General features: G+C 41.8%; 1 protein-coding gene across 2 annotated transcripts in view; it reads right to left on the bottom strand.

Annotated features, from left to right (window-relative positions):
- Positions 1-15,372: 15,372 nt before the first annotated feature.
- GRIA4 (glutamate ionotropic receptor AMPA type subunit 4) overlaps positions 15,373-22,345 on the bottom strand; it is a 285,499-nt gene continuing 278,526 nt past the window's right edge. For both annotated transcript variants that reach the window (XM_024206590.2, XM_024206586.2), the window contains exon 16: positions 15,373-16,475. In XM_024206590.2, the coding sequence (XP_024062358.1) occupies positions 16,311-16,475 (165 nt within the window). In that variant the 3' untranslated portion in view covers positions 15,373-16,310. The remainder of the gene's footprint in view (positions 16,476-22,345) is intronic.

Genomic DNA, 22,345 nt, shown 5'->3' with positions numbered 1-22,345 from the left:
TGGTGGCTCATAGTCATCCTGTGCTTGACCAATCCACTCAGGTATTTCTCCGCTATCGTTTCCAACTGATATATCCCCAGTTGATAGCAAAAAATTCTTGTTAGTCCTTAAGAGCATGACCTTGCACTTGGCATATATTTTAATTTCTTTTTAAAGAGTTCAGGCTTATGTTCTTATTACTTAGTTTTTGTTTTTTAAAAGTTCTCCCTCAATATGTGGGAAATGGAAGCAGGGCTGTATCAGTTATTAATGTTGGGGCTGGGGCTTTCAGCACTATGAGTGTTTTAGGTTTCTATGCTTTCCCCACCCTCATACATGTAGCCTTTGTGGTGCAAACGTTTGCATTACACAGGGAACGCACAGTCCTCACACAGTTCCTGATGATCCTGACCCACCCACATACAGCAAAACAGTATTGGCTCCTCTGTAGGGGAGAGAGAGACAGGAACTTGGTGTCATAATCTGAACAACCAATTCTGAAATCCACAGGCCTCATGTTGGGAGCTGAGACCTCAACTAACAAATGAGACAATTCCAGTTCTTCTCAGCAAGTCCAAAGAAAAGATGCAACTAAAAGATGCCGAAGAATTTTACATCTGGATTTATAAAATAAAGCCCGGAGAAGGACAAGAACCCTAAACCAGAAAACGTGTTATTAGTGCGATGAGTACTGTATGTTGAAAAGAGACATTCCAGTGTCTCAGGCTAGGTCTACACTACGGGGGGGAGGGGAGGGGAGGTTCGACCTAAGATACACAACTTCAGCTACGTGAATAGCGTACCTGAAATTGCGTATTTTAGGTCGACTTACCTGGCTGCGCCGCCGTCGACTCCGCTTCCGCCTCTTGCCGCGGTGGATTTCCGGAGTCGACGGCAGAGCCATCGGGGATTGATTTTATCACGTCTTCACTAGACGCGATAAGTCGATCCCCAATAGATCAATTGCTACCCGCCGATCCGGCGGGTAGTGAAGACGTGCCCTCAGAAAGAGCAAGTGACTTAAGGCTCTATAGGTGGGATAACATGCACTATGGGGTCTGATTTCTAAAGCGCACTAATATGTTGCCTGTGAATTGATCTGTGTTAGGGTGACCAGACAGCAAATGTGAAAAACTGGGACAGGGGATGGGGTGTAATAGGCACCTATATAAGACAAAGCCCCAAATATCGTGACTGTCCCTATAAAATTGGGACATCTGGTCACCCTAGTCTGTGTAGACCCTGCTAGTGCACACTAAAAGTTCCCCAGTGACCTTTAATGTAATGCTGTTTGAAACAGCTAGGAACTATCACTCTTTTCCATCTAATTATTATAATCATATTGTGCAGTATGCAAATGCATGTACCGTAAGTACAAATATTGAGATATTAGCCTGCTGACTAGGGCTGGCTGGAATTCCATGTCATGAACAATTTCAAGGTTTTGACCTTTTTTTTTTTAATTCTGCATTGGAACAAAACTGAGACATTCAGCTCCTGCCCTTTTGAGCACTGAAAAATCTGGAGGTGCATGAAAACCATGATCATAAATACACCTTTCATGCCAAAGAGCCTCTTTTCCTAAGCCTGCTTCTGTTTCATGTACAACAAGGGACAGGGTAGAAGCTCTATTCACAAATGTTTAAAGAGAGAAACCTTCCCTTCTGTTCAAAATCTCTGGGAAAGTTTCAGACTAGATTACATCACACTTGCAATTGCAAAGCCTTCAGCGACTGATAGCACATGAGGAAAATCTCAAACCTAACTTAGCTTGACACAGTTATCAGTACCGCTCAACCTGGCGGACAGAAGAAGAGCCTTCCTCCTGGGTGGGTTACAACTAAGAGACATTTCTCCTCTCCTGCCCCATATTCAGAAATGACTCTATAGAAACAGTTAGAATTTTTTATAACCTCACTCGGGGATTATTTATTTTTAAAGAAATTTTTAAATTAATTTTCTGCACTACAAATATATAATTTAGTGCTCCATGAAGTACTTTTCATTACCTTGGGCGCACAAGACATACAGACACCAATCATAAACTGCAATTTTAAGTTATCAAAAAAGATGACATGATATAATTCAAATATCTGAAACTGTTCATTGTTTATATTCTAAAATTCATGGAATGGCAAAGTATACTTTAGATATATTAACTGTATATTTAAGACATATAGTATGTTGTCACATCTTAGTGCCCTGTAAATTAGTCTATTTTGAAGTGGTTTTGATATATTTGTTACACCTCTTCCTCGATATAACGCTGACCTCAGGAGCCATAAAATATTATCACGTTATAGGTGAAACTGTGTTATATCGAACTTGCTTTGATCCACCGGAATGCGCAGCCCCTCCCCCCCCCCCGCCCGGAGTGCTGCTTTACCACGTTATATCTGAATTCGTTTTATATCGGGTCGTGTTATATTGGGGTAGAGTTGTATTTGGTTCATCATGGGTCTGACATACCCAAGACTTCAGTGGTACTGGATCAGGCTCAAAGTGTGTGTGTGTGCGTGCGCACGTATGTGTACATACTCAGATACTACTGTGAAAGGCCAAAAAATACATCTATTTTGGAGGCCTCAGTAGCAACTTATCAGATTTGTATTTGAATCAGGACTAATCTCATTCTAGTTTGCAATGTGTTGCTTAAATTTGTTCCCCAAATGTCATAAGAACTCTTCAGAGGGCCACTGAATTATCAAGTAAATTTTAAGTAAGTTATTTACTCATTTTTGTTGAGGAAACTTTAACAAATGCACCCTTCTGAAGTTTTGCCCATTCAGACATGTAATTTGGTTTTGCCCTTTGTTAATCATATTTTAGAATTATTTTTTCAAATCATAGAATTAGATGTTAGGGAAACATAAGTCATTGACAACATTACAGGCATATTATTATTAATATTATATCTAGGAGGCCTAGTCATTGACTTGGACTCCATTGGCATAGCTAAATGCCATTCCTGCTAGCAGTCTGCTACTACATTGTCAACAGAAAATGGAAGTTACCTGCTACCTACTGGCATGAAGGAGGAAATGACTTATGAACTGAAGGAGAAACAACAGCTGTATTACATTGTATGTGCTAAGGACATTTAAACTGAGACACTGAGCTTGATTCTTGACACCCTTGCACCTTCTGTATTCATTTAAACCTGTGCACGATTAGGGAAAAATAGGTGTAAACATGCTACCCAATCAAAATCCCCCCCCACACACCCTTGTGGCAGCAGTTTACATCCACTTTGCATGAGCATAGATGGCTACCTCAAGGGGTGAGGCAGTGGAGAATCATGGCCTTAGTGTTTGGATGCTTAGAAGAATAGATAAAATGCACAATAATTGACAAAGTCATATAAAGCCTTTCACAGCCATTTAGAAAATAGCTATTCATCTGTAAAGCACTTTAAGCTCCACTTCAACAGTTTAAGCTTGTCAAAGCTCTTTAACCTTGGCAGAGATAATTCACTTTGAAAAAGACATTCATGGTAAGATCTTTATAACTTTTTAATATCTGGTGCTAATGAAGGATGATGGATTGATTGCCCTGCAGCCTGAAGTCCTCTCTTTATGCATAGAACAGGCTCAGAGCGGCTGACGGCAAGTGGACACTTACCTGCAGCACTGCGACAATGTGCCCCAGCCTTAAGCCAGAGCAGAGGGGGACACACTATGGCCCAGGGGCCACATCCGGCCCTCCAGATGTTTTAATATGGCCCTTGAGCTCCCCCCAGGGAGCGGGGTCTAGGGCTTGCTCTAGTGCTCCAGCCGGGGAGCAGGGTCGGGGGCTCCTCCTGCTCCGCGTGGCTCCTGGAAGCAGCAGCATGTCCCTGCTCCGGCTCCTAGGGTAGGGGCAGCCACGGGGCTCCACATGCTGCCCCCGCCTCAAGCGCCACCGCCGCAACTCCCATTGGCTGGGAAACGTGGCCAATGGGAGCTGCAGGGGGGCGCGTGCGGACGGGGCAGTACACAGAACTGCCTGGCCACGCCTCCACGTAGGAGCTGGAGGGGGGACATGCCGCTGTTTCTGGGAGCTGCTTGAGGTAAGCGCCACCGGGGGCCTGCACCCCTGACCTCCTCCTGTGCCCCAACCCCCTGCCCCAGCCCTGATCCCCCTCCCGCCCTCCAAACTCCCTGGTCCCATCCCAGAGCACCTTCCTGCACCCCCAACCCTTCATCCCCAGCCCCACCCCAGAGCCGCACCCCCAGCCGGAGCCCTCACCCCCTCCCACACTCCAACCCCCAATTTCGTGAGCATTCATGGTCTGCCATACAATTTCCAAACCCAGATGTGGCCCTCAGGCCAAAAAGTTTGTCCATCCCTGACCCAGAGAGATTGGGCCAGATTCTGAGGTCAGTTACCCCAATGTAAATCCAGAGTAACTCTGATGAAGTTGATGGCATTTCTCCAGATTTACCTCTGTGCAAGTGATTAGGAAAATGAGCCACTGCTCACCAGAGGTGGTGCAATTTCATGCTTATTCGAATCTTTGGCACCAATGCTCTGCTAGCCAAAAAGTGTACCAGTTAGTGTCAGTTTCAGTGATGGGTTTGTGAGTTGGACTACTAACAGTTACCACTAGTGACACAGGGGTAAAAATCTTCATTCACTATTCTGAGTTCTCACTGCCTTACAGTCTGTGCAATCCCTGTGCAATCAGGGGAGCTATTCCAGGTTGTTTACACTGATGTAACTCAGAACACAATGGGATCCTAAATTTCTAATTAAGACTTTGTTGACTCTTCACCCATAAAATAATTGCAACATAACCCCATTCAATTTAAAACTTTAAATTTGTGTTTGGTTGTTTTAAAATAAAGTCGGTTAATCTGTTTCTTCCTCCGTCCTTGCAGCTATTGTGCTGGGGTGTTAGCTCTCTTTCTTCATTTGGAATTAGCCGTCTAGCTAGGGTCTGCCATTTGAGATCAGCAGGAGCTCCCTTCTGCCACAGTTGTCTGGTCTGCCCTGAAGGATTCTCATAATGCAGTGGTTTTCAACTTGTGGTCTGCGGACAATTTGGGGTCTGCAGACCATGTCTAAGGGGTCTGCAAAAGGTGACTATGAAAATAGAGCTTCAGATCCCAGAATAGGCATTTTGTTTTTCTGATCAATCAAAAGTATGTGAATACCTCCACCTACAGGTCAAAACCTGTTGTCATTTCCATAGAAGCCCACAGTTTAGCACCCTTTCTCACGCTGCGTTAAATGCTGTGCCAAGCACATGCAACATTTAGAGTTGAATTCTGTTCAATGAGTTTTCACTCTAAGACTTCTATGATGGGGTCCTCGGACCATAGGTTGAATTTCCAAAGGGATCCACACCTCCATTCAAAAGTTTTTAGGGGTCTGCAAATGAAAAAAGGTTGCAAACCACTGTCATAATCTTTTGCATCAGTCACTCTCTGACACGTCTGCCTGCATCCTGGGATTGTATACAAACGTTGGCTTTTCCGTACTAGATCAGAGAACATTTGTTCTTCAGAGCTGACATGCTGTCTCTGCAGAAGCCTGTACTAGATAATTAGAGGGAATTGACCATCCCCCATCTTCCCCCTGCACACACATACAATGATTGCAACCAGATGTGTAAACTATACCTCGGGGGAAATTCCTCCCTGGCCTCTGCTCTGAGCTGCATTCAGGCAAATTCAGTTTGGAGTAAGCTGGTGCAACTCTCATAGCAGTCTCTGAATGAAATTCAGCAATGACAAATGGTTGTGTAAGTCACACATCAGGTGTAAGTTGTTCAAAAAAACCTAGCAAGTTCATTTCATGTGTACTGATTTGGCATACAGTGAGTGTGCAATCTGAGTGTGACCTACCTCTAGATGATGAGAGGGACGTGTCCTCAGCAGAAGAAGCCACTAATAGGAGAGTGAAAGATTAGGGTGACCAGATAGCAACTGTGAAAAAACGGGACGGGGGTGGGGGGGCAATAGGCGCCTATATAAGAAAAAGTCCCAAAAAACAGGACTGTCCCTATAAAAATGGGACATCTGGTCACCCTATGAAAGATAAAAGAAACTCACGCTATAATGTAATTCACACCACATCATCCACAACACATTATTTTGGGAACGAGTTCAGTGCTGGTGTCAGCCGGTGTAACGCCCTCCGATGTCAACAATTGCACTTAGTTCTAACGGAACTCAGAGAAAGCCATATGGGTGTGTCACTTAATTTTAAATACCCACTAAATGCCAGATTGGAACAAGTTATAGTGCCTCATCACTTATACTTCTTAGCTCACCGCTTTACATGTGACATGTAGCTTATATCTGGCCTTGTCTCTGGATTGTTTTGAGATCTTGAAGTGTCTAGTGACGACTTTGTTGCTTGATCCATTTCCCTTGCTGACCCAATCAGTTTGATTACTCTTGCCCCATGTCTCGTCAGTTGACCTTTGGTGTAGTAGCTGTAACTACATATAAGTGGACTTATCTATCTATCTATCTATCTATCTATCTATCTATCGTGATGACTTCTGCTCTTCTGGTTGTAGATCCTTGCAGCACTTATTCAGAATCAAGATATAAAGTTCTCTGTTTATTTCTTTAGTTTGGTATTAAAATGAGCAATGTCCAGAGTTTTGCTTTTTGAATTAAATATTTCCATTTCACCTAAAGCTTTATGCTGGGTTTCTTTGGACACAGACTACTAGGTTGGGTTTTTTTTGTTTTTTTCCTCCCCAGTTGTGCCAATTCACATGTTTTTATTATTGGTAAATTGCCAGTCAGCCCAGCTATTGATCTTCAAAGATTTTTTTTACTGGTAGTTTTAAAAAATTGTATTTTAAACCTCTCAGGGTCTTGTAGTTCTGGTATTTCAAACATACAGCTTTGTTTCTGTTGTACCTACATTGCTCATATCAAACTGAGTACCCAAGGACAGCAGTATTCCACCTGTTTTCTCATATTTGCTCAAATGGAAGCTCCTGTAAAAGCTACCCTCTGGAAAGGTTTTTTTCCTATTGTAGTAGGAAGACAGCCTGAGACATAAGCCCTTGTATTAGAGGCCTGGCATGAGGCCTGAGCTAAAGTAGTGCTCAAAACTTTGCTGATATAAAGCAAAACCACGCTGTGAGCTAGAGGTAGGCCCTGCTCACAGAATCTGGCAAGAACAAGGCTGATATTGCAGAAATACACATTCCTAAGACGTGCTAGGCACCGAGTACTCACGCAAACACATCCCGATATCAAGTGGTACGAGAACATCCCATATTAAGGATGGTACAAAAACATTCCGCAAGGATAACAGTAACACACTGACCCTTCTAAAAGAAAAGGTCAGAATGACAGTACGTAATAAAGATGTTTTGATTGAACCAACATGAACAAGGTGATGGGTGATAACTAGCCACATCAGGGGGCAGTAACTATCTATGTCAAAGGGGCAATACACAACTTGTTTGTACTGGCGTATAAAGATGTATCTTAGAGGGAGTGTCTTTGTCTAGCCTAAGTTGGAATGGAAAGTCCCGCCGTTCACTGAGCTGGTTCATTGTTACGGGCATACATGTACTAGTGGTCCAGTAGAGTCTGAGGGAGACTAGTATCATGCTTCGTTGACAATAAACCTGTCTGGGTGCCTTTGTACCTTAGCAGATCTTGTAGTCATTGGGCAGTTCACTTGAGGCCTGCTTTGCCAACTCTCTGCGCAGAGCTGGGACAGCATACAGGGAAAACACACACACATAGCTGAACATCTAACCACACTGGTGACTCACGACCTGGTAAGTAATCTGGTAAGTAAGGAACCCCCAAGTATAAAAATAAATAAATAAATAAAGAAAGAAAGAAAGTGCTTTATAAATAAAAAACTGGTCAAATACACCTCAATCTACCCTATATAAACACTTAAATTGGCAATCAGCTAAAAAACACTGTCAGTTAAGTTAAACTTGTCTACTATGTAAAAGCAACTGTATTATTGCTGTATTACTATATTATTGCTATGTTATTGCTGTACATCATTTACAATGTGCATAATATCACTAAACTGTTTAACCAACACCAAATAAAAATCAACAATCAAATGGCATTGAACAACATAAAGGCAAAAAATTCAAAAACAAATTGGTAAAAAAATTAAGTTACACATTAACTACAAATTGGGTAAACAAATTCGCCGGTAGTACCAGTCACATTCTGGGATCAGTGACACTGCATCCTAAGTAAGGCATATGTTATTCAAAACCATCTTGTTCGGTGTCTGGATATGCATAATAAATCCTGACACAGTAATATTTAATAAATTGGTTACTGTCCATTCAGTAGGTTTTCTAAAAAACAGCATCCATAAAAAGCAACTAAATCTGTGTCAGCTACTGGTGTATCACAGAGCAATGCAACCAATGGGACAAAAAAGCTAGCCGTTCCTGTTTCCTGCCCAGTCAAGTTTACCAAAGGGTAACAACCAGCAGTAAGGGTAACCTCTAGCATAAATGGACAGTACTGTGTAGTAATTACCGTAATTACAAGACAGTTATATATAAAGGCCTCATTGTAATGTCACTACTTCAAATTTCTGTTTACTTCTCATATACATAGCACTCTGGGACACACTGTAATAATGCCTATCCCAGTATTTCAAAACACTCAGCCTACTACCAGTAATAATACACATGGTAACTGTAATTGCCCTAATAGGAATGTGTTGCTATCTGCAATACCACAAGGGCCAAACTACACCACTCAGACTGGAAAAGAATTGTTATGCTTGAATATAAAGTGCTGTCATGTGTACACATACATACTATGCATACATACCCATATGTAACATACAAATATATACACCATATCCATATTATCCATAAATATTAATTATCTAAAAGTGCCCCCAAAGCTCAGTCATAAAACTACATTCCTCAGTCATGGTCCCGGGCCTAACATTCCCAGGCCCACCATAAAAAAACTAAACACAATTAAAAAATAAAATCTGTCCATCAGTCGTACAAAAAATGTGCAAACTAAGGGACAAATGGGGCATGAATGTGTGAATGGTAAAGTAACCACATAACAGTGTTTAGCCCACTGGGTCATCTTCAGTCCATGCATTATGCTTTTCTGGGATGATGGGTAAACATCCTCCCCATAAAAAGACAAAAAGTGGGGGAATGTATTAGGAAGAGAGCCTGAGACATAAGCCCTTGTATCAGAGGCCTGGTATGAGGCCTGAGGCCTGGGCTAAAGTAGTGCTCAAAACTTTGCTGATATAAAGCAAAATCAGGCTGTGAGCTAGACACAGTTCCTGCTCACAGAATCTGGCAAGAACAAGACTGATATTGCAGAAATACACATTCTTAAGAAGTGCTAGGCACTGAGTACTCACGCAAACACATCCCGATATCAAGCGGTACCAGAACATCCCGATATCAAGGATGGTACAAAAATATCCCCCAAGGATAATAGGAACACACTGACCCTTCTAAAAGATAAGGTCAGAATGACAGTACATAATAAAGTAACAGAGAGTCCTGTGGCACCTTTAAGACTAACAGATGTATTGGAGCATAAGCTTTCGTGGGTGAATGCCCACTTCGTCGGATGCATGTAATGGAAATTTCCAGGGGCAGGTATAAATATGCTGGCAAGAATCAGTCTGGAGATAACGAGGTTAGTTCAATCAGGGAGGGTGAGGTCCTCTGCTAGCAGTTGAAGTGTGAACACCAAGAGAGGAGAAACTGCTTCTGTAGTTGGCTAGCCATTCACAGTCTTTGTTTAATCCTGATTGAACTAACCTCGTTATCTCCAGACTAATTCTTGCCAGCATATTTATACCTGCCCCTGGAAATTTCCATTACATGCATCCGACGAAGTGGGCATTCACCCATGAAAGCTTATGCTCCAATACATCTGTTAGTCTTAAAGGTGCCACAGGACTCTCTGTTGCTATTTACAGATCCAGACTAACACGGCTATCCCTCTGATACAGTACATAATAAAGATGTTTTAACTGAACCAACAAGTACAAGGTGATGGGTGATAATTAGCCACGTCAGGGGGCAGTAACTAACTATGTCAGAGGGGCAGTACATAGCTTGTTTTTATCGGGGTATAAAGATGTATCTCAGAGGGAGTGTCTTTGTCTAGCCTAGGGAGGAACAGACAGTCCCGCCATTCACTGAGCTGGTCCATTGTTACGGGCATACATGTACTAGTGGTCCGGTAGAATCTGCGGGATACTAGTACCATGCTTCGTTGACAATAAACCTGGCTGGGTGCCTTCATACCTTAACAGATCTTGTGGTCATTGGGCGGTTTGCTAGAGGTCAGCACATGGGGAGAACACACACACATTGCTGAACATCTAACCACACCTATCATTCTGCAGATTAATGCTCTGTCACTGGGAGACACTATGAATAATCTCAGGCTACTTCTGAGCCTTTTTACAAGTAATATTGTTTGGAAACAAGGAATGGTGGAATTATGGCATTAAAGAGACAGACAGCATCTACCAACTTTGCAATCTGTGATTGGTACTACTGGAAACAGCCATCTTTACAAGACACCATTTGATAATAAAGAAAGGTCAACCCACATGACAGCAGGTATGGATGATCCAAGAAAAAGTAGTTAATATATTTTATAGCATGTCAGAATTCATATCTTCTGCTCTCTCGTGAGCATTACTTAATAGTCTACTTTTTCATTATTTATAGTTCTAAAAGTGGACAGAGAAACCTTCCCAATGGGGTAATGTTTTTCCCCTCAACCCTATCCTTAGCCATATTAATAAGATAATGTAATGTGAGAGAGGCAGATTGATGAGTTGAGATTGTTTTGATGATGCACTGGATGCTGATAAATTCTCTCCTGTCTATATGGTTTAGGTATCCACACATGGATACCTTTTTTCTTTTTATTGTCCAACTACTAACATTTTCTGAAAGGCCTTTGGGAAGGTGATGGCTTCCTCTGCAGTTAACCTGACTCAGAGTCTTTGAAAATTTTTTTCCTTCCTACAGTACAATGTAGTGTGGGGGAAGGGGGAAGATGCCGCATTTCTTGCCAATCAACACTACCATGGAATGAACTAATCCTGTGCCATTTGATTGTGTAGCCTTTGAATGGGTGCCACTGAATGTTACTGACATTGTCTATTACATTAAGAGCTAAATTCTGCCCTGACATTGGATAACATGGAGCAGCCCTCAAGGTCACTGAATCCAGTATGTCTATACTGCAATCACAGGGAGTATTGCAGCTCAAGGTGATGTATCCAAGCTAACTTTAGTCTAGTCAGTTTGACTACTGGAGCAGTGACTCCATGGCAGGGTGAGCTTCAGAGCAGGCTGTACAACCTGAAACCTTGTGTAATTATTTGTGGGACTAGCCTGTGCTGAAGTGAGCCCTGCCTTCGCTTCATTGCTCCAAGGCCCAACCTAGTGAGATAAAGCTAGCTCAGGTATGTCTACACCCCATGGCTGTAGCATAGACATATTCTTAGGCTACATCTATAGCTGGAGCTGGGTGTGTGATTCGCAGCTTGAGCAGACATACTCACTCTAGCTTTGATCAAACTAGCATGCTAAAAATAGTAGTGTAACAACAGTGCCCTGGGCAGTGGTGAGCAGCAGCATGGGCTCTCCACCCTGAGTATGTATCCTCATGGTCCAGGCGTGTTCATACTCGGGGCAGCTAGCCCATGCTGTCACTTGCCACTGCCCATGTTACCATGGCTACCCTACTATTTTTAGCATACTCGCTTGATCAGAGCGAGTGTGAGTATGTCTACTTGAGCTGGGAATCATACCCCCAGCTCCAAGTGGAGATGTAGCCTAATAGCAGGAACTCTTTGGACCCCTTTATGTAAGACTGTGTTCAGCACTTAGGGCCAAATCCTACTCTGCATTCAGGCAGCTCAACTGAAGCAAATGGGAATTTTGTGTTCATATATAAGGGCAGAATGCTAATCTTAGTGTTGAATAATACTGGCCAGTATGCAACTGCAGACACGGGGGCCAAATTGAATGGAGGTGTAAGGTACATGTCAGGTATAAGTGGCTTGGAAAGTGGGTAAATGTGGTAAAGTAGTGTACAGTAGATGAAGTGAAAATATTTTCTTTTGCCTTTTTCCTAGTTGGTAAGATTTTCTGGTTTGAGCAAATATTCCCTATACTTACTAAATGGGAAATATTAGAACTAGTAGTAACTAACCTAGTAGTAAAAAGGTAAACAAAATCTTTTTAACTACACCCACTGTAATTTGATCTGATATGACATTCACTGGATGTGTAAAATGAATGCAATATGCCAAGGGGACAGAGTAAGGTATAGGAGGAATAAGAATGAACAGGAAGGTGTCTGATGATAAAGTGTATGTGGAGATGGAAGCCATTTTGTCTTAAAGACTCTTAATAGTTCACCAGTTGATATAATGTTAAACACGGCTTGTCTTGTGTTAGTTACCATGACTCCTCAAGAGCAGAGAAAGGCATAACAGGAACCAATGGCTGCAAGTTAAAGACAGACAAATTCAAATTAGACATAAGGCCCATATTTCTAACAGTGAGGCGGATTAGCCAGTGGAACAAACTACCAAGAGAAGTGGTGGTTTCTCCATCTCTTGAAGTCTTCACACAAAGACTGGGTGCCTTTCTGAAAGATATGCTTTAGTCAGCTACAAGGTATTAGGTTCAATACAGGAGTAACAGGGTGAAATTTTATGATCTGTGTTATACAGGAGATCAGACTAGATGATCTAGTGGTTCCTTTTGGCCTTAAATTCTATGAAAACATGAAATCGTAGACACAAACCGTGGGAAGTTATGCTCAGCAATGGTTGCACACAGAGCACATTTCATAATGAAATCATTGAGAGGCAGAAATCACAAACCCTCAGTGCCATTTTTACAATTTCACTTTTTGGACTGCAACCACGCTCTAGTAAAAACAACTAAAAAAAAAAATTAATGGACCAGCTCCTCACACTCAGCTAAGCACAATGCAAAGGGCAGCTAGAGGAGAGGCAGAAACAGCCCCAGCCAGCCAAGGACTGGGAGATCAGTTAGTGGCTTTGAGCCACCTTTCCCCTGACGCTCAGATGTGCTGAGTGTAATCTTGGGTCTGCTGACTGTCTGGCGGAGTGTCTTTAGCTTTCTGGTCTTCTTAAGGGTTGGAAAAAAAAACCCTCAAATGAAGATATTGCAAAAAAATGAACATTTCTGAGTTTATCCATTTTGGATGCAATTTCAAATATAAATTTATTAGTAACAGAATTAGCTTTTTTTACATTCTAGGGTATTGAATAGATATTGTGCCTTTTAAATATAACTGTTATTTAAAATAGTTTTTATTGCGGTGCTAGACTTCCCTTTCGGATATGTAATTTTTGTACAAATATGCCATTTTGGCCTTAATTGCGTCCTAGAATTGGTCTTAACCCTATTCTGAAGGCTGGGTACTGCACCTGAGTGAAATAAGGAGTGGGACAACATATTTGCAAGGGCTTAGACTTTATTAAGTGACTCCAGAATAACAGTGAGGGGGAAAACTAGAGGACAGTATCTGAAGTGATATTCAATTCTGGACCAGGCATGGTTAGAGCAAATATGTAAACAAACGTGATCTTGTGAATGAAATAAACAGCATCTTTCACATTCAATCTCGCAAAACAACACTCTTTGTTCCCATAATCTCCTGTCTGCTCAAAGGGCAAGGAAGGCTCTTTTAAAATACGGAAAGTTCTTGTTTTCTCAGTTCAGTTCCACATAAAATAAAATAGTAAGTACAAGCACAGCAATATTTGACATTTTTATGGTGCCTTTTCCCAAGGATCACAACATGCTTTACACTCATTACTTAGACCCTTGGGTAGTATTATCTCCATCTTAAAGGTGGACAAACTGAGAAGTGGAGCCAAAATCTTCAAAAGTGTGCAATAATATTTTGTACCTCAGTTCTTGGCCACAGGAGTGGATTTACCATGAAACAAACTGTGCAGTGGCATGGGGCTCCCAGCGACAGGGTGACCCCCAAAATGCAGGACAAATATCTGACAACCTGCCCCCAAGTCCCGGCTGGCGGCTCAGCAGGGCTCAGGCAGGCAGGCTGACTGCGTGCCGTGGCCGGTGCCAACACGCCGCTCCCGGAAGCGTCCGGCATGTCCCTGCAGCCCCTGGTGTGTGTTTGTGTGTGTGTGTCTCTACGTGCTGCCCCCGCCCCAAGCACTGACTCTGCAGGTCCCATTGGCCAGGAACTGCCCCGCCTAGGAGCCACTGCTGGAGGGGTGTGTGTGCTGGTCGCTTTGGGAGACGCGCCACCCGAGGTAAGTGCTACCTCCTGCCCCCTCCCACACCCCAACCCCCTGCCCCAGTCCAGAGCCCGCCCTCCACCAGCCCTCCTGCACCCCAACCCCCTGCCCCAATCAAGGTACCGCACTTATTTTCATTTACTACCCATTACTTATAATATAGGAGGAGGATGAAGAAAAAAAGAATGAAAAATGGGGGGGTAGGGGCGGGAAGATAGGAGAGAATGTTCTTTTTCTTGGCTGGGTCCCGAAGGGGGACGGGGGGCAAAAATGAAGCTGTGCAAGGGCCCAACTAACTCTAAATCCGCCACTGCTTGGATAACTGTATGTCAGGCACTAGGTGTCACTAAAAAAACAAAAACAGACATTAGCAGCTATGCCTTTGGGGACCCAATGACAATGTAACTTGCACAGATTGTACTCTGGTGTACTGTTGCTTCACTGATCTGAGTAAAATTGCTTTTGATTTAGGGACTGATCCAATGCCCAGCGCAGTCATTGGGATCCCTTCCATTGGATTTAATCAGCGTTGAATCAGCTCCTTTCACCAGTAGGAAAGTAGAATCTGGTCTCATGGGCAGGCCAGTAGTTTGCTTTCATTGCATTGGTGCCTGCTGGGCTTTCAATGGAGTTTTATTGACAGAGGGTAATTTTATCTTCTATTGTTTGAAGAACATCCAATTTATGATTTTCAGTAAAAATTGTTTAGGGTTCCAATCTACAGAGCAGGAGCCAGGGTTTCAATTCTAACCGTTTTGATCAACTACTGTAGCAGATTGCTCCCACCATCTTTTTTACTCCCCAGCATCTCACATGTATTTATTAACCAGACAACAATTCCTGGCACTGAAACACTCCACTAGCATACCAGAAATGAAAGCTCTAATGAGCAGTAATAATAATTAATAACAATAATAATACTATTTTGGCACTTTTATGGTGCCAAGGATCCAAGGATCTCAAAGCCCTTCACAAATATGCAAGTAATAAGAACCTAGATTGTATCTCATATGGTCCTGAATTTCACTGCAGAAATCAATCACAATGTAGTCATTCTTTATGCTGTTTCAGATGGCAATCCTAATGATCAGAAAACAACTCAAGCTCTGTCAATAATATAAGAACGTTTGTTGTTTTATTCTTTTTGGTGGGTACAAAAACCACAGTTTTTTTACACAGAACAAGATTATAAATAATATTTGTAACATGAGTGACCCGTAGTCTCTTTTGATTCTACACTGCAGACTGATGATGTACTCTAAACGTTTTTTTGTTTTTCTTAGTTAGACAGATGCAAATCTGTGAAACACTGAATGATGTAACAGAATGAAGGTAACAGCGAACAAGAGGATGACCAACAACTTTTATAAAAAAAAGTCTCTGAATTTTGTTACAGTGATGGCATTTTATATCAATTATTGCAATGAATTGTTCCCTAAGATGGTTAGAAAAAAGAATTGTGTTGTCCTCTACCGAATTTACATCAGTTAAAAAGCAAGCATGTTTCAATATTCCTCTTTTTTCAAAGAAAATGTAAATAATTTCTTTATTTTTTCACAGGATTTACATATTTATTATTTTCTTATCACAGTTTAGTGATTCGTTTCCACAGCTGGATATTCTTCCATTGTATATATTGATGTTCTGGAGACACAGGTTAGCATGTTCATTGACTTCTATAGCTATTTTCCCCACTTTGTCAGGATAAAGACCAAAATGTTGTCCTTTCTGAGCATGTTCTTCACAGTTTGATGCGCTAATTGGCAAGTCTTATTAGTTTTAAGTCCACTCAAGTGAAATTTGTTGCTGTTAATATACCCATCCCAGCCCACCTCCCCCCAACAAAACTAAATTATGAATTTTCCTGATATAAAATCTGAGTTTGGGTTTCCGAGCTGAGCTCATGCACACTTTGTTGCTGATGATATCTGGCGCATTTGGACGTACTTTCCAATTCTCAGCCCAATTATTAGTTCATCAATGACACTCCCATGTCGTTATAGTCTGTGCTGTGTGCCCATCAGTCACCAACACAGTTTAATTAAGGCACTCAATTATTTTTTTGGTTTTTATGGTAGGTCCGATGCAATTACAGCCAATCCTGAACTTTGTCTAATTGCAGTTCCAGCGTGCACGGCCTTCGGGCAGTCGGGAGTTAATACACGGCCGTTTTCTCCTACACTCCCTGTGATGGATAATCTGGCTTTGTTTCTTATGGCTTCAGAAAAGGTCAGCTAGGATCCAGGAAAAAAGGAAAAGAGAAGAAAGTGTTACAATATTTCTGTTCCTCAATAAGCCGGGACACAACAAACACCAAAATATCAAGTTTTAGACATCTGCATTTTTTGTCATGTTTTATATATATATATATATATGTATATATATATATATAAAGTGCATTTAACTACACTGGGGAAAGAAAATAAACCAGACAAAAGATTCTGCTGTTAAAATTTTGTGAAAGACAAATTCTATGGACAAAGTATAAAATCCCCATTTGCTCAACTGATTAGTATAGGGGATACCTTAATCTAAAGTGCTTCACACTACACTGATATTCTGCAGCAATCCGAGAAATAATACTCTTTATAGCCGGGGCCTGGCAGGCACTTATTCACATGAATAAAATTACTTATGTGCAAAGGGTTTGCAGGATTAGGCCCTAAACTCTGATTAGCAATAAACAACTAAAAATTATAAATAATAAAAATTTCTCATAAATTACTTTATAAACCTGGAAACTCTCATTTTGAAAATTTAATCCACTGTTCAAACCTAAAGAAATGTATGGCTTGTATTTGTAAAAATTTTTTTTTACTATTTTCAAATCACAGAGAGCTCTCCATAAATCTCATTTCCTAAACACTTGGCTATAAGCAGAGCTGATCAGAAATTTTCCATTGACTTTTTCTGACTGAAATTGCAGTTTCCAGAAAAGCAACATTTTCCACCGGAAAATTTCAATTTTGCCAACATTTTAAAAAAATTTCCTCCGGGAAAGTCAGAACAAAATATTGTGTGTGAGATCAGGTTGACCCAAACTGAAACATTTTGGTTTGTTGAAATTAATCAAATATTTTGTTTCAGGTCAGTATGACATTAATTTGTTCCCAGCTGAGCTGCCTGGGTGCCTCATGGGAATTGTAGTTTGGATGCCTCATGCCCTCGTTTCTCCTCTATTGGTTAGGATCCCTGGCTGAATTACACTTCCCATGATATACTAGGGTCTCCCCTTCGGTTGAACCAGCCTGGTGCACCGTGAGATTCCCATGACCTTGATGCATAATGGCAAATGTAGTCAACCCAGAGAGGAGAATGAAGGCAGGAGCCTTAGGGAAATGGCACCCTGGGTGAACTTGTATTTTGTCCCCCCATTGCCCCTGGCCCCCATGGGCTCCCCAGGCTCCCCACCCCACCATTCGCCCTGACCCCTGCACTGTGCCCCTTCACTCCTAATCCCTGTACCCCCCTCCTGTGCTCACAAAAAGGGAAACTGACCTGGATGCACGGAGCAGCTGGCATTGCTGCTCGCTCCCCCCTTGAACCGCTGTTTCTCCACGCACCCCTAAGAGGGATATAAGGGGGGGAGCAAGGAGTGGCATTAGGGCTCCCTGCATCCAGGTCACTTTCCCCACCTGGGCTGTGTAAGGGGCAGGCAGGAGAGCAGCAGCTTCTGAAACTCACCTCACAGCACAGCACAGGTAGGGAAAGTAACATGGATGCACAGAGTGCTTGGTGTTGCTCCTCGCTCCTCCCCTCACAGCCTCCTAGGGGTGTGTGGAGGAACGTTGGGTTGGGAGCAGTATCTGTGCATCACTGCTTCCCCTCCCCCCCCCCATGTTCCTCCACTGGGAGGAAGCAGGGAGAAATCTGGGCGCTCCCCCACCAGTGCTTGCCTGCCAGTCAGGAGCAGTTCCTGACACTACACTGGCAGTGTACACCTCTGTGCTGCTCCACGGCACTCCTGGGCAGTCGCCCGGGTGGGCCATCCCTCAGGCTGGCCCTGGGCAGGAGGCACCCAAACTACAACAGTTCTAAACAAGTTTTGAAATATTGGAATTTCCCATGAGATGGAAATTCTAATTTTTGACCAGCTCTATCTATAACACAGACAAGTGAGCCATGAAGTGTGGGGCAAAGATAAAATCCGAGACATACTGGAAAATTAGAGGAACAGAAGGGGGATACTCACATTGGAAAAATGGCTAAAACTGATTTTTACACAAAGGAAATGAACTGTGGTATTTTCCTGCATTTTATTTGCTATTATTGCTGATATGAGCTTTGTCCCACCTAACCCAGCTTCTCCTTCTGCCTGAGCCAGCAGTGAAGTTCTAAGCCTGTGTTTGTGACGTTATTTTATATATATATATATATATATATATATATATATATATACACATACATGAGAGGGAGAGGGAGAAAGAGAGAGATTGTCAAAGGACAATCTCCAATTGTACAACTACTACAGTGCCACCATAAAGAGCACAGAAGTAAAAGCACCATCCCCAATCAATTACCCTAACAAACCTAGATAATGTAACACCCTTGTAGTCTACCTAACTCAGGAACGGACCTCAGCAAACAGAAGAGCATTATACCATTCCCTAAAGACCAAAAAGCTGGGCTGTGGTGAAGCCATTTTTAGGACAGTCAGTTACAGTGTCCAGCCTCTGAAAGAATAGTGGCTCCAGTCCCACAGCATTCAGATCCAGGGATAGTTAACAAAAACACCTTGGTCTATGACAGCTGTAGGATATACAGAGAGAAATGGTCTCTTAGGTACATGGGACCCCAGCTCATGCCTAGCTTTATGGAGTATCAACAACTAGAATTGCACCAAGAAGCAAATAGGAAGCTTGCAGAGCACTAGTATAATGTAAGGTGGTATAATTTAGCTCATAGTGCTAAATTAATGGGCTGTATATTCTGCACTAGTGGAAGCTTCTAGGTGGTCCTTTAAGGTAGCCCCAAGTAGAGTACATTACAGTAGTCCATTCTGGAAATGACAAAGACATGGAGAAATGGGGAGGTCCAGTCTAAAATAAAACATTCTCTAAGTCAATTGCAAGAAAAAACAACACTTTTTTTTTCTTCATCACTTTCCACTGATGATATCTGGAATTTTTGGAGCTGGTAAGGTCCAAAATAAGCCCTAGATTTCAAATCTCTTTGACAAACAGAGTACATATTTCTCAAAAGAGCGAGCTGGCATAATTTTTGACAAGTCTTCCAGAAACATCTCCCTATCCACCAGAACCACCTCCACTTTGTTTGGATTGAACTTCAGCCAGTTTTCCAATCCATGACCCTACCATGGTCATGCAATAGGGAAGCAGAGAGACTTAACAATCCAGGGATAAAGAAAAAAAGACATAAGATGGGAAGGAAGAGTTGAAAATTATATTTCTTCCCTCCTACCCCACCCCCTCAATTTTTATTTGGTGAGCAACAACTTGGAGCTTGAGATACATCCCTTTTGCCTGCACCCTCACAAGCACCCTGATGTCATTAACCCTTGACACGAGGGAGCTATTTGTATTGTCATAGTCGCAGCATCCAGGAGTTAGTACAAAAGGCAGATAAGTACATAAGATGCCAATAAACACCAAAGTGTGTAAAAATGTAAATTCTCAGGGGCTGGATCTTCACATGACTTTATGCCCATATAGGGAAGTTAGGGCTAGAAAGAGTTACTCCACCCCCATTAGTCCCTTACAAGGGCAACCGGGTTACCTTGGCTCCAGGTGTGGAAGGGTAAGGGACTCCGTGTGCCTGGTCTCTTGTATAGCTCGGGGTGGGGAAGGTGGAGCATTGACTCCACCCTGGCCCCCCCGTGTACCCACCAGTGCAGGTAGCTGGTGTATCAGGGAGGCAGTTTGGTGCTGGTATAGGCCAGTAGAAAATTAATGCCCAAGGGAGCCACCGCGGAGGAGCAAGGGAATTGTGGGTCCCTAAACCACAGTTCCCGCCTTGTACTGCCCCTGCAGTGGCACAGCAACACGTCGCCTCTTACTAATGGCTGTAACCCAGAGACACAATCTAGCCCTACATATTCAGACTCTCTGGCTCACAGCTAAGGTGGTGTAAGATCTTCCCCCTTTTTAATTCATATATTTTAGAACAGTCACAATTTAGATATTTTATATTGGCTTAAAAACAGAAATGTCCTGGGTTTTCATGCAGGCATTTACCTCATATAACTTCCATGGAGGGTTTGTTTTTTAATATATTGGCAGACCATCGTCCTAATGTGATCTACTTACTTTTGGTTAAATGAGCACAGATGAGGTTCTGAAATGAATAGTGAACACGTATGACTGCTCTCTCTGGGAGAGAATCTGAGCCGTGGAAATGTATGTAATCATAGTCATAGGCAGTAGGCTGCTAACACTTAACAGACATTCTCATTAGGAATGTGTAATTGGGTGATGGAATAATAATATTTTACCAAAGAGTTCAATGATCTCAACTAGCCTCAATGGTCGTCTAGGTATAAACATATTCTGTTTGAGAAATGTTTAAAATACATACGAACTTGATAAAAATTCTTAGGCAAGTATTATATTAAATATCCCGAGCAGAATAAGCTAGTTGAAAAATATTGAAACTATGAGGGTGTTTTTCATAGGGTTCAAAAAGTTTTTCATTTTTTTGGGATTTAACATAGTTTTAAGTAGCTAAATATTATTGAAATCATTATCAAAAAGGTTAGCAAAATTAATTTATGTAAACCCAAGTTTTCAGTAAATGAGAAAATAAATGCTATTGTTTCAATAACAGTTTCAATTAAAAATTGATAAAAATGTTGCAAAAAAATTCTAAAAAACCTAAATACTTGGAAAAAATGGTGACCTATTCATTTTTGAAAAAAGAACATTTTCGACTAAGAAGAAATTTCTTTCAAAAAAATTTGATGAGTTCTAATTCTGGTTTTGTTTGTTTAGGGGGGAAAAAAATGGAAAACAAGGATTTAAATAAATTCTACCAGTGGAGTAGTCATACCGCCTGTTGCATTATCCTGCCATATTGCACATGCTAAGTGACTTTGGGCCAGGTCAGTATTTGGGTGGGAGCTGGGATTTTTTAAGAATACATTTTGGGTGCATCCTGCTTTGTGAGTTTGATTAGGAATATGGTACTGGTGTGATTACTCCTGCATGGTGTACTGTTGTGTTAAGTAACAACAATACAGTTAATGGTGTGTAACTTCACCTATAAGTCCCTGAAATGAATTTTCATTATTCCCATTTTAAAAAGAACTAACAATTGCATGTATTATTATATTAATTATTAATTATTATTATTATTATAATACATTGCTTACCTATTTGACATGCACACCCTTGTTCCCTGCAATAGCTTGAGAACATGCTCAGTGTTGGGCAAACCACTCGGGAATGCAGGGGTAAAAAGCTTTTCATCTGCATTTTGTCTAATTACATTCACAACATGATTTTTTTTTTAAACCTTTAGTTCTGGGAGTTGGCATTGAGCCTTGTACAGTGTTTGATGTTGGCATCTGGAAATCCTAACTCCTGGTGTCACAGGGTTAATGAACATTACCCTAAACAGTTGGGGTCACCTTGGCATCTACTACTTAGCCTTCTGATCTAACACCAGCTGTTAATGTTGGGCACAGTGGTTTTGCCACATTGAAGTAACCTGGACAGTCAAATCTAGATTGTTATCAACATTTGGATTTGTATTAAAGGATTGATCTCCTTTCTGTGTTTATGGATTAATGTGCATGACTCACATTCTCACTAATGAGAGTTAGGTGCATAAATCACTTTTGTATCATTGGGAAACTAGGCCCCTGTTACGATTAAAATATAGCAAGGAAATGTCTGCGTGTATATGGAATAATAAATGGGAACACTAAGAAATCTACAAACAAATGTTATGCTTGGAAAAGTTTCCCAATCAATGTATGCCAAGCCCCCTCCCTCACCTTCTTGAAAACACCCCTGAGAACCCACCTATTCCTTGAAGCGTTCCAGCTATAATGACCATACACCATTCTGTGTTCATTCTGTGTTTGTTCTGTATTGTATTGTTCTGTATTGTACCGGCTGTGCCTTTAGACTGTAAGCTCCTCGGG

Source organism: Terrapene carolina, unplaced genomic scaffold (assembly GCF_002925995.2).
Source record: "Terrapene carolina triunguis isolate 2854851 unplaced genomic scaffold, T_m_triunguis-2.0 Scaffold138, whole genome shotgun sequence".
Lineage (NCBI taxonomy): Eukaryota > Metazoa > Chordata > Testudines > Emydidae > Terrapene > Terrapene triunguis.
The sequence above is the reverse complement of the archived record's forward strand: the minus strand, read 5'-3'. Positions and strand labels throughout refer to the sequence as shown.